The sequence below is a fragment of the Nematostella vectensis genome, chromosome 14 (genome assembly GCF_932526225.1).
Source record: "Nematostella vectensis chromosome 14, jaNemVect1.1, whole genome shotgun sequence".
Lineage (NCBI taxonomy): Eukaryota > Metazoa > Cnidaria > Anthozoa > Actiniaria > Edwardsiidae > Nematostella > Nematostella vectensis.
Genome location: NC_064047.1, coordinates 6,993,576 through 7,006,379, shown reverse-complemented (window position 1 = coordinate 7,006,379; position 12,804 = coordinate 6,993,576). Strand labels below are relative to the sequence as shown.

The window sequence follows — 12,804 nt, the reverse complement described above, 5'->3', positions numbered from 1 at the left end:
TGAGGGGTATGTATGGGCCTTTGGAGGTATTATTGAGGGGTATGTAAGATCCTTTGGGGTATTATTGAGGGGTATGTATAAGCCTTTGGGTGTATTATTGAGGGGTATGTATGCGCCTTTGGGGGTATTATTGAGGGGTATGTATGATCCTGTGGGGGTATTATTGAGGAGATGTATGAGCCTGTGGGGGTATTATTGAGAGGTATGTATGGGCCTGTGGGGGTATTATTGAGGAGATGTATGAGCCTGTGGGGGTATTATTGAGGAGATGTATGAGCCTGTGGGGTATTATTGAGAGGTATGTATGAGCCTGTGGGGGTCTTATTGAGAGGTATGTATGAGTCTTTGGGGGTATTATTGAGAGGTATGTATGGGGCTTTGGGTTATTGTTGAGAGGTATGTATGAGCCTTTTGGTGTATTATTGAGAGGTATGTATGGGCCTTTTGGTGTATTATTGAGAGGTATGTATGAGTCTTTGGGGGGATTATTGAGGGGTATGTATGCGCCTTTGGGGGTATTATTGAGGGGTATGTATGAGCCTTTGGGGGTATTATTGAGAGGTATGTATGAGCCTGTGGGGGTATTATTGAGAGGTATGTATGAGCCTGTGGGGGTATTATTGAGAGGTATGTATAGGCCTGTGGGGGTATTATTGAGAGGTATGTATAGGCCTGTTGGGGTATTATTGAGAGGTATGTATAGGCCTGTGGGGGTGTTATTGAGGGGTATGTATGGGCCTGTGGGGGTATTATTGAGAGGTATGTATGAGCCTGTGGGGGTATTATTGAGAGGTATGTATGGGCCTTTGGGGGTATTATTGAGAGGTATGTATGAGCTTTGGGGGTATTATTGAGAGGTATGTATGATCCTTTGGGGGTGTTATTGTGGGGTATGTATGGGCCTGTGGGGGTATTTTTGAGGGGTATGTATGAGCCTTTGGGGGTATTATTGAGAGGTATGTATGAGCCTTTGGAGGTATTATTGAGGGGTATTTATGATCCTTTGGGGTATTATTGAGGGGTATGTATAGGCCTTTGGGTGTATTATTGAGTGGTGTGTATGATCCTGTGGGGGTGTTATTGAGGGGTATGTATGAGCTTTGGGGGTATTATTGTGAGGTATGTATGGGCCTTTGAGGTATTATTAAAGGCATGTAGGCCTTTGGAGGTATTATTGAGGGGTATGTAGGCAGGTAGGCCTTTGGAGGTATTTTTGAGGGGTATGTATGATCCTTTGGGGTATTATTGAGGGGTATGTATAGGCCTTTGGGTGTATTATTGAGTGGTATGTATGATCCTGTGGGGGTGTTATTGAGGGGTATGTATGAGCTTTGGGGGTATTATTGAGAGGTATGTATGGGCCCTGGCCTGGTAGACTGCTTTCTGAAGCTTACGACCAAGCTAGTAGGCATGGCGCTGCCGATAGACAGCGTGGTCGATCTTCACAATGACCTAGTGTCCGACTACATCGTCAACAACGAGCTCCGCACATTGTGCGAAAGCCTGGCCCTACGCCGCGGCCGTTTGATGGCTTTAGCCGCCGGGGCGTTACACATAGCGCGTCATGTGGACTGTCGTGCCGACACCGGAACGGCAAGCGCTGACGCGCGGAGCCAACGCGAGGTAGCAGCCGCGGACAGTGTCGAGCCCGCCACCCCAGAGTAAACGTAAGCGAAGAAAGAGGCGCTTCGTGTATGCCCTGACTGTCGTTGACGTTGCTTCACGATATAAAGCCGCCCGCCCACTGAGGACTAAGAGCGCGGCCGTCGTCTCCCGCGAACTCGCTGGCATCTATGAAGAGGGACCTCTCACATGGCCTAAAGTCCTCATGGTTGATGACGGCACGGAGTTCAAGGGTGCTACCACGAAGCTCCTAACAGACCACGGGGTGGAGGTCCGACGGGCTGAGCCTGGGCACCACAGGAGCCAAGCTTTCACCGAGTCTTTCCATCGCTGGCTGGCGCAGCGCCTATTTCGTGCGCTGTACTCGAAGGAGCTTGCGTCCGGCGAGACAAACCGCGAGTGGGTTACTGCTCTGCCAATCGTCATCTCGGACATGAACGCAACGAAGACTCGCATGACTGGCCTTGCGCCTGAAGACGCCATAAAGCTGAGGCGCGTGCCTCTCAAAGCCGAAAAGCCTCCCCTAGAGGTCCCCTTAGATGTCGGAACGGAGGTGTATTATACATCGCCGTAAACGAGGAAGACCTTCAGGACAAAGGCCGACGGCGAGCGACGGACCCGTGGTGGACAAGCAAGGCGTACCCAATACTAAAGAGGGTCATGGAGCCCGGACAGCCAGTGTTGTATTACACGGCGTACTCTAAGCACGGCTTCACGCGATCGCGTCTTATTACTAGTAAACCAAATCTCGGGGCGTGTTGTCGTTTTTGCTTTACGCCCCGTAATGTCTTGGTACTAATAAACCAAATCTCGGGGAGTGTTGTCATTTTTGCTTTACGCCCAGTAATTTCTTGGTACTAGTAAACCAAATCTCGGGGCGAGTTGTCGTTTTTGCTTTACGCCCAGTAATTTATAGGTATTATAATTACTTACTACTAGTAAACCAAATCTCGGGGCGAGTTGTCGTTTTTGCTTTACGCCCCGTAATTTATAGGTATTATAATTACTTACTACTAGTAAACCAAATCTCGGGGCGAGTTGTCGTTTTTGCTTTACGCCCCGTAATTTATAGGTATTATGATTACTTACTACTTGTAAACCAAATCTCGGGGCGAGTTGTCGTTTTTGCTTTACGCCCAGTAATTTGTAGGTATTATAATTACTTACTACTAGTAAACCAAATCACGGGGCGAGTTGTCGTTTTTGCTTTACGCCCAGTAATTTATAGGTATTATAATTACTTACTACTAGTGAACCAAATCTCGGGGCGAGTTGTCGTTTTTGCTTTACGCCCCGTAATTTATAGGTATTATAATTACTTACTACTAGTAAACCAAATCTAGGGGCGAGTTGTCGTTTTTGCTTTACGCCCCGTAATTTCTCGGTATTATAATTACTTACTACTAGTAAACCAAATCTCGGGGCGAGTTGTCGTTTTTGCTTTACGCCCCGTTATTTCATTTAATAGTATAGTTATTGTTATACTAGTAAACCAAATGTCGGGGCGAGTTGTCGGATTGCTTTCTCGCCCCGAAATTTTGTTTACTAGTATGTTTTTATCTATAAAATTTTAAAATTCTATAAAATTTTAAAATAATACCACTAAACTTTCTCGCCCCCAATTTCATTTACTAGTACTAGTAAGTTAATTTGCTAAGTTAGCTAATATATGAATTCCCAAGACAGACAATGTTAGTAACCTTGTGAATTATCCTATCAAATAGTCCCTATTGCAGCGACTAACATGAAAATTCTTGTGGCGAGTCGCTGTGTTTCTCAAGCCAAGGTCGTTTTTAGCTCATTAGTATGGGCGGGTGAGGCGGGTATAAGAAGTCCCTATTGCAGCGACTAACATGAAAATTCTTGTGGCGAGTCGCTGTGTTTCTCAAGCCAAGGTCGTTATTAGCTCATTAGTATGGGCGGGTATAAGAAGGAGCAAAAAACATGAACAGGTCAGACTCACCGTAAAGTTCCTACGGACAGGATGTTTGAATATCTTGCAAGTAGTCAGTCGAGAGGTTATCGCCGAGTGATGAAGATGCCCCTGTGTACTCGTATCACTGTGCTGTTGTTTGTGGCGCTCTGTGCTACCGTACTAGTGGCTGAGAAAGATGGAATGGAGGACCAGGGACTGAGGACTCGGGAACAGGCTGATGAGTTAGAGCGACGTGGCATTCCCACCAACGCAGAACTCAATAACAGACTGGAAAGCATCGAGAAAGAGTGAGTGTACATAAAACAAATCGTTTTAGGAAAATTTGTAATATTTTAGCATTAGTATCAATATTAATAAATTTCTCCTACAGAGTTAAACTCTTTTATTGAGTTTTCTGCATGTGTCAAAGCCTGTTGGATTTTGATAAAAAAGGGAATCAGAGATATCACAGCGCGTGGGGGATTCATCTACTAGCTGCTTTCGAATTTGCTCATATATTGTTGCTGGCTTCTAATTCAGTTAAATTGTTATGTGGCTATTTACCGAATCTTTTAAAAACTTGTTAAACCTAGGCATAATTGCTTGATGATTGTGGTAATGATAAATAGAAATTTTTTCTTGTTCTGTTTGATATTTGACAATTATATTTTTCTTGCCAGAATGAAAGCCCTTCTCTCAGGCGGAGCAACAGTCCCATGGCTTCGAGGTGAGTATCAATACATAACTCCCATGACTTCTAGGTGACTATCAATACATAACTCCCATGGCTTCGAGGCGACTATCAATACATAACTCCCAATGCCGGGGTGACTATCAATACATAACTCCAACGGCATCGAGGTGACTATCAATGCATAACATATTACATAATCAATAACACATACATCAGTACATAATAAAATAATATCAGCAGTCACTGAACATGTTGAATGTGTGTTACTAAAACGAGGAGCGGGGAACAGGGATCTGGGAACGAGTGATCAGCGGTAGGGCACAGCGATGTAGCAACCTCACGTGCGTCTCTTTGGCTCTTCTCTCGTTAAAATGGATGGTAAGTGAAATCTCTGACTCTGTTTCTAAGAATTATGAATAATTCATGCGCCCATTGAATCGAATCTAATACGTTTCTCTTATTTTAGATGTGATAGAGATCAAGTCAAGTGAATGGTATGTTGAAAGGGATAATATGATAACAGTTTGCTTGGGTAGTTTAGTGCGAGCTAAAATCGCAATGGTAAACTTGAAAAGAGATTTATGGAAACATATTTTGAATCCGTGGATATTTTTGCAATCCTACATTGCCATGACTTCAAATTCTCATCCCATAGTGATGAAAAGCACTCTTTACAAATTTGAGGTGCTATTTTCAGTATTTTTATGAGATGTTGAAAGCTGCTGTTTTCCGTGACCATGACCCTTCTTTCCTCTAACACCAAGTTGACTGTTTACTAAATTAGACTATTGCAAAATGTTATTACTTTTCTGGCCCCATCTTATTGGTTCTTCTGTACACTTTATTACAGCTCAAGCTCAGACTCAAGCTCAGACTTGGACTCAAGCTCAGACATTGTTAAACTTGTAAAAGAAAAACAGCAGCTTGTGATTTCAGCTCGCACTAAACTACCACGCATGAATTATTCATAATTGTTAGAAACAGAGTCAGAGATTTCACTTACCATCCATTTTAACGAGAGAAGAGCCAAAGAGACGCACGTGAGGTTGCTACATCGCTGTGCCCTACCGCTGATCACTCGTTCCCAGATCCCTGTTCCCCGCTCCCCGTTTTAGTAACATCCATGTTGAATTTTCCATCATCATCATCATAGGGAGAGACGGAAAGGACGGGAAACCGGGTCTGAACGGTAAGTACTAAAACAAGACAAGTCTTTTGTTAAATTTGTTTAAAATGAATTTATTTATCATTTTATTCTATTTTTCTTAACGTCGTGATCTTGGAGGTCTAAAGGCAGTGCCAGCTGCTAAGGGAGGGACTGTTTTCTGGGTCGCTTCGGTTACCTGCATTCTCGTTGCTCGTTTTTGTATCTTAAGAGGGTTTTTCGATTTCAAAATTATTAATTATTAATTATTAATTTATCTTTTAGGTAGAGATGGTCGTGATGGAAAACCAGGTAAACCATTTATTATTATTTTTTGTAGAAGAAATTTCTTATTTTAACAAAAAGGAACATTTTAAGATTTTATTGAACACTTCAGATTTTGAAAAAAGGAAGTACATTTTTAAATATGAAATATGCCTAATAACATGATCATCATTATATATCATTTTTAAATATATCATCATCAAATATATTTTTATTTTCTACACGCAAAAAAAGGCGTAAAAGGCGATTTGTGTTTTTAACCTTTTATGAAAAACAGTTATTTTTGTTTTTGACATATCAATCAATGGCATCGTTTTTTTTATCAGCAATGCTGAAGGGGATATCCTGGCTAAAAATTGGTTAAAAATAATAAAATATCAACTGTCACTGAACATTTTGAATTACCCATCATTCATAGGGAGAGACGGAAAGGACGGAAAACCAGGACTGAATGGTGAGTACTAACAAAAGACAAATCCATTTTTATTTAAATTCGTTTAAAATCAATTTTTTGTATCATATAATTTCATTTTTGAAATCGTGATCATCGAGGTCCAAAGGGAGCGCCCGGTGCTCAGGGAGGGACTGGTGCGAGGGGTCCCCCCGGTCCCAGGGGGTCCTCTGGTGTACAGTACGTGCGATGGGGGAAGACCTCGTGCTCAGGCTCCGCGCTGCTCGTCTACAAAGGTAGGATACGTGTATAGTTGCGAGGGGATGATGGAGAAAGGACTAGCTGACCGCTTGGCGGGAAGTACCAGTTTTATTCTCCTCGACAACAGGGTAGTAAAAGCTGATATATCTTGCACTAAAACCTTTTCCTTTTTATATGCTCTACTCAGAGCGGCCTGTCCTTCTGCGGTCCAGCTGTGCAAGTTGTTTTTCCTTCTCACACGTGTATTTTTAAACTTATTTTGTTTGGAACTAGACCACAAGGGCAAGCCGCGTCCGTGCTGCAATTTTATAGTTTTATTAACTTTTGTTACCTTTATCAGTTATAGGTTAAATATGACCTAATCCCTTAATCCGTTATAAAGACAATAACTATTTTTGGCATCGGGAGCACACACGCAATGAATATCTTTTTATACCGGGACGCCTAAGTCCGGCTATTTATGAGGCTAATCGTGTGATGATGTTTTTAGGTCTAGTAGGGGCGAAATACGAGAATTAAGAAATAATCGATAAAACAAGTGGCTGTCGCCTCTTATTTTTCTTACGCACGGCTCCAGGTGTTCTTGGTTTCCTGTTACTAAATTCAAGTTTTCCGCGGGTACAAATTATAAAAAGAGATGTCAAAACAGTGGTATTTTCCCGATACCATATCATTTACCAATGATGCTTTCTAAAGGCTCATGATAACATATCTAATAAAATCAAGTCAAGGTCTCCTATCTTATCTACTATATGACTACCCTAATAACCGCTAAATCATGAAACTACTTATCCTTATCCCAATAACCACAAAATCTTGAAACTAAAGAAACCTGACCACTAATTTGTTTTTATTGATTCTAAAACTACTCACTTTGACTGAATATTTGATTATATGGAAAATGTCTAGCGTGACAAAAGGATACTAGTCATGGGTACCAAAAAGGAGGAAAAATAACGAGTGCGTTATGATCATAACGATCCTAGGTAGTTACCGTATGAGCCATAAGGGGCTGCCTTTGATGGGAGGTAACAGATTTTTTCGTACTCGGGGGGGGGGGGGGGTGGCCAAGGGGGCACGACGCCCCCCCCCTTCTAGCAGCCAAAAATACAGTAAATGTATGATGAGACATTATCTCAAACACAGGAGACAATGCCTTGAAAAGGCCTTTTGGGCCCCCTCGTGTTAAAAATTCTGGCTACGCCGCTGTCTTTTGTTTCATATACCTTTTCCTTAAAGGGCGTGTCGGCGGGGAGTGGCTTGATCACCCTGGAGGTGCGGCAGAGTACGTGTGTCTCCCCGAGACCCCCCAGTACATAAACTTCACCCCGGGACATCAGCACAGCGGCTACATGTACGGCGCCGAGTATGAAGTCTATGACCACAGCCCCTTCACACGTGGAAAAGCCCTTCATGAACACGATGTCCCGTGCGCCGTGTGTTACGTCCCGTCCCGCAGCACCCAGCTCATGATACCCGCAGTCGCCCGCTGTCCCGCGGGATGGTCCCGCGAGTACTACGGCTACCTGATGACGTCACACGCCTTTCACAAGCACTCAAGTCAGTTCGTGTGCGTGGATAACGATGCCGAGTATGTCCCGGGTACTAGCCCTAACCATAACGGAGCCCTGCTGTTTACCGTGGAGGGGAGGTGTGGGACACTACCGTGTGCCCCGTATGTAGAAGGGTATGAGCTGACATGCGTAGTCTGCACCAAGTGATTCCAGTTGTACGATTGATGGAATAATAAAATATTTGTAAGGTGTAGGGTAACAATGTGTCTAGTTCGCTCACAAGCTGTTGCATGACTGATTGAATAAGAATAAAAGAAAAGTTATCGGGTTTATAGTATACGGTGCTCTGCTGTTATTCACAGCAGTTGTATGTCTAATGAAAAAATAAATCTTTAAAAAATTGAAATTGTGTAGTGTAAATATATTCTGTCTTGTTTGCTTAGAACACATATAAAAAAAAGTAAACTAAACAGATGTTGGTCTATGCCATACAATGCTTGTTACTTTTGGCTGGTATACACAGATTTGAGATACTCATGGGTTTGTCTTGATCCTTTTCATTTTAATAATATTTGAAAATACCACATCCATGGTCTCTTCATGCGAAATCGCAAATAGAGTGGAGCCGTTTATTTCGTTTGATGTATGAATTTCAGAGCTGTAACATAGGCTTGGAAATCTTTTGGGGGGACACAGCCACGCCCTTACTGGTAATTGTCATTTTTTTAACACATTCGTAATGATGGGGGGGGGGGGGGGGGAGGAGGAGCACGTGCTCCTGGATTTTATGGTGATGTGGATGTAGGACGGAGAACAATTTGTGCAACAAATATGATTTGAAAAAAACCCTGTTATTAGCATAGCGCACAACTGAAAAATTTCGTCCACCAGATCAGAAGCCTTCTGGTGCCTTGTTTGTAAGGTCCTCTTTTCTTTCTTCCTTCTCTCCCTGCAACTTTAGCCAATGATTACGAGTCCGTCTTCAAGTTGGGCACTGCACATGCGCAATCATTATTGTAGTTAAAATGGAACTCAACCTCATTCCAAAGTCTTTTACCTTTTGACCAGCAGCATGTATGTGGGCTCTGGGAACGAGATTGGCTGGAAATAAAAATCATAGTCATATCAAACAATTTTGTTTTGAAAATTGTAGTTTTTCTCGCTTGCTCAGCCAATTCCTTATTTTGAATTACATACCATATTTGGGAGTCCGCCGCTTCATTCGTTTTCCTCTCTTTGAACAGTGCACGTCGAGAATTTACACGTAGACATACAGGAATTAATGTTTTACAGCGATTATGCTGACCGTCATTTTGAAACCAGCCAAGACCCTAACGTTATAGATTATCAAAAGGTTTCCCGCGCTCGCGCCAGGCTCTTTTAGACAATTGAGAAAAACGACAACCATTGATTGATATGGGAAATGACTCTGAGTAATGCCTGGTGCACAAGTGACATAACGAACTATTGAGAGGTATGTACTAGCCTGTGGGGGTATTATTGAGAGGTATGTATGGGCCTGTGGGGTATTATTGAGAGGTATGTATGGGCCTGTGGGGGTATTATTGAGAGGTATGTATAGGCCTGTGGGGGTATTATTGAGAGGTATGTATGGGCCTGTGGGGGTATTATTGAGAGGTATGTATGGGCATGTGGGGGTATTATTGAGAGGTATGTATAGGCCTTTTGGGGTATTATTGAGAGGTATGTATGGGCCTGTGGGGGTATTATTGAGAGGTATGTATGAGCCTGTGGGGGTATTATTGAGAGGTATGTATGGGCCTTTGGGGTATTATTAAAGGCAGGTAGGCCTTTGGAGGTATTATTGAGGGGTATGTAGGCAGGTAGGCCTTTGGGGGTATTATTGAGGGGTATGTATGATCCTTTGGGGTATTATTGAGGGGTATGTATAGGCCTTTGGGTGTATTATTGAGTGGTATGTATGATCCTGTGGGGGTGTTATTGAGGGGTATGTATGAGCTTTGGGGGTATTATTGAGAGGTATGTATGGGCCTTTGGGGTATTATTAAAGGCAGGTAGGCCTTTGGAGGTATTATTGAGGGGTATGTAGGCAGGTAGGCCTTTGGGGGTATTATTGAGGGGTATGTATAGGCCTGTGGGGGTATTATTGAGAGGTATGTATGGGCCTGTGGGGGTATTATTGAGAGGTATGTATGGGCATGTGGGGGTATTATTGAGAGGTATGTATAGGCCTTTTGGGGTATTATTGAGAGGTATGTATGGGCCTGTGGGGGTATTATTGAGAGGTATGTATGAGCCTGTGGGGGTATTATTGAGGGGTATGTATGAGCCTTTGGGGTATTATTGAGGGGTATGTATGAGCCTTTGGGGGTATTATTGAGGGGTATGTATGGGCCTGTGGGGGTATTATTGAGGGGTATGTATGAGCCTGTGGGAGTATTATTGAGAGGTATGTATGGGCCTGTGGGGGTATTATTGAGAGGTATGTATGGGCCTGTGGGGGTATTATTGAGGGGTATGTATAGGCCTGTGGGGGTATTATTGAGGGGTATGTATAGGCCTGTGGGGGGTATTATTGAGAGGTATGTATGGGCCTGTGGGGGTGTTATTGAGAGGTATGCATAGGCCTGTGGGGGTATTATTGAGGGGTATGTATAGGCCTGTGGGGGTGTTATTGAGAGGTATGCATAGGCCTGTGGGGGTATTATTGAGGGGTATGTATAGGCCTGTGGGGTATTATTTAGAGGTATGTATGGGCCTGTGGGGGTATTATTGAGAGGTATGTATGAGCCTTTGGGGTATTATTGAGGGGTATGTATAAGCCTTTGGAGGTATTATTGAGAGGTATGTATGAGCCTTTGGGGTATTATTGAGGGGTATGTATGGGCCGGTTGGGGTATTATTGAGGGGTATGTATGAGCCTGTGGGGGTATTATTGAGAGGTATGTATGGGCCTGTGGGGGTATTATTGAGAGGTATGTATGAGCCTTTGGGGTATTATTGAGGGGTGTGTATGGACCTGTGGGGGTATTTTTGAGGGGTATGTATGGGCCTTTGGGGGTATTATTGAGAGGTATGTATAAGCCTTTGGGGGTATTATTGAGGGGTATGTATTGGCCTGTGGGAGTATTATTGAGGGGTATTTATGATCCTTTGGGGGTGTTATTGAGGGGTATGTATGATCCTTTGGGGTATTATTGAGAAGTATGTATAGGCCTTTGGGTGTATTATTGAGTGGTATGTATGATCCTGTGGGGGTGTTATTGAGGGGTATGTATGATCCTGTAGGGGTATTATTGAGGGGTATGTATGGGCCTGTGGGGGTATTTTTGAGAGGTATGTATAGGCCTGTGGGGGTATTATTGAGAGGTATGTATAGGCCTGTGGGGGTATTATTGAGAGGTATGTATAGGCCTGTGGGGGTATTATTGAGAGGTATGTATGGGCCTGTGGGGGTATTATTGAGAGGTATGTATAGGCCTGTGGGGGTATTATTGAGAGGTATGTATGGGCCTGTGGGGGTATTATTGAGAGGTATGTATAGGCCTGTGGGGGTATTATTGAGAGGTATGTATGGGCCTGTGGGGTTATTATTGAGAGGTATGTATGAGCCGGTGGGGGTATTATTGAGAGGTATGTATGGGCCTGTTGGGGTATTATTGAGAGGTATGTATGGACCTGTGGGGGTATTATTGAGAGGTATGTATGGACCTGTGGGGGTATTATTGAGAGGTATGTATGGATCTGTGGGGGTATTATTGAGGGGTATGTATTGGCCTGTGGGAGTATTATTGAGGGGTATTTATGATCCTTTGGGGGTGTTATTGAGGGGTATGTATGATCCTTTGGGGTATTATTGAGAAGTATGTATAGGCCTTTGGGTGTATTATTGAGTGGTATGTATGATCCTGTGGGGGTGTTATTGAGGGGTATGTATGATCCTGTAGGGGTATTATTGAGAGGTATGTATAGGCCTGTGGGGGTATTATTGAGAGGTATGTATGGGCCTGTGGGGGTATTATTGAGAGGTATGTATGGGCCTGTGGGGGTATTATTGAGAGGTATGTATGGGCCTGTGGGGGTATTATTGAGAGGTATGTATGGACCTGTGGGGGTATTATTGAGAGGTATGTATGGGCCTGTGGGGGTATTATTGAGGGGTATGTATGATCCTGTGGGGTATTTTTGAGAGGTATGTATGAGCCTGTGGGGTATTATTGAGGGGTATGTATGATCCTGTGGGGTATTATTGAGGGGTATGTATGATCCTGTGGGGTATTATTGAGGGGTATGTATGATCCTGTGGGGTATTATTGAGGGGTATGTATGATCCTGTGGGGTATTATTGAGAGGTATGTATGGGCATGTGGGGGTATTATTGAGGGGTATGTATGATCCTGTGGGGTATTATTGAGAGGTATGTATGAGCCTGTGGGGGTATTATTGAGAGGTATGTATGAGCCGGTTGGGGTATTATTGAGAGGTATGTATGAGCCGGTGGGGGTATTATTGAGAGGTATGTATGGGCCTGTTGGGGTATTATTGAGAGGTATGTATGGGCCTGTGGGGGTATTATTGAGAGGTATGAATGGACCTGTGGGGGTATTATTGAGAGGTATGTATGGATCTGTGGGGGTATTATTGAGGGGTATGTATGGGCATGTGGGGGTATTATTGAGAGGTATGTATGGGCCTGTGGGGGTATTATTGAGAGGTATGTATGGGCCTGTGGGGGTATTATTGAGAGGTATGTATGGGCCTGTGGGGGTATTATTGAGAGGTATGTATGGGCCTGTGGGGGTATTATTGAGAGGTATGTATGGGCCTGTGGGGGTATTATTGAGGGGTATGTATGGGCCTTTGGGGGTATTATTGAGAGGTATGTATGGGCCTGTGGGGGTATTATTGAGAGGTATGCATAGGCCTGTGGGGGTATTATTGAGGGGTATGTATGATCCTGTTGGGGTATTATTGAAGGGTATGTATGGGCCTGTG

At 43.5% G+C, this 12,804-nt stretch overlaps 1 protein-coding gene and 1 long non-coding RNA gene across 2 annotated transcripts; both read left to right on the top strand.

Moving 5' to 3' along the window:
• The first annotated feature begins 3,591 nt into the window (after window positions 1–3,591).
• LOC125559860 (short-chain collagen C4-like) lies at window positions 3,592–8,233 on the top strand. Its single transcript, XM_048721925.1, has 7 exons — window positions 3,592–3,846; window positions 4,219–4,265; window positions 5,386–5,421; window positions 5,662–5,688; window positions 6,080–6,115; window positions 6,214–6,348; window positions 7,553–8,233. Exons 1-7 carry the CDS (start codon window positions 3,608–3,610, stop codon window positions 8,032–8,034), a joined length of 1,002 nt encoding a protein of 333 aa, XP_048577882.1. The 5' UTR covers window positions 3,592–3,607; the 3' UTR covers window positions 8,035–8,233.
• LOC125559861 lies at window positions 4,383–5,379 on the top strand. The gene is made up of 3 exons (XR_007306555.1): window positions 4,383–4,610; window positions 4,699–4,726; window positions 5,083–5,379. It is a non-coding gene; the product is annotated as an uncharacterized LOC125559861 (long non-coding RNA).
• Window positions 8,234–12,804: the final 4,571 nt, after the last annotated feature.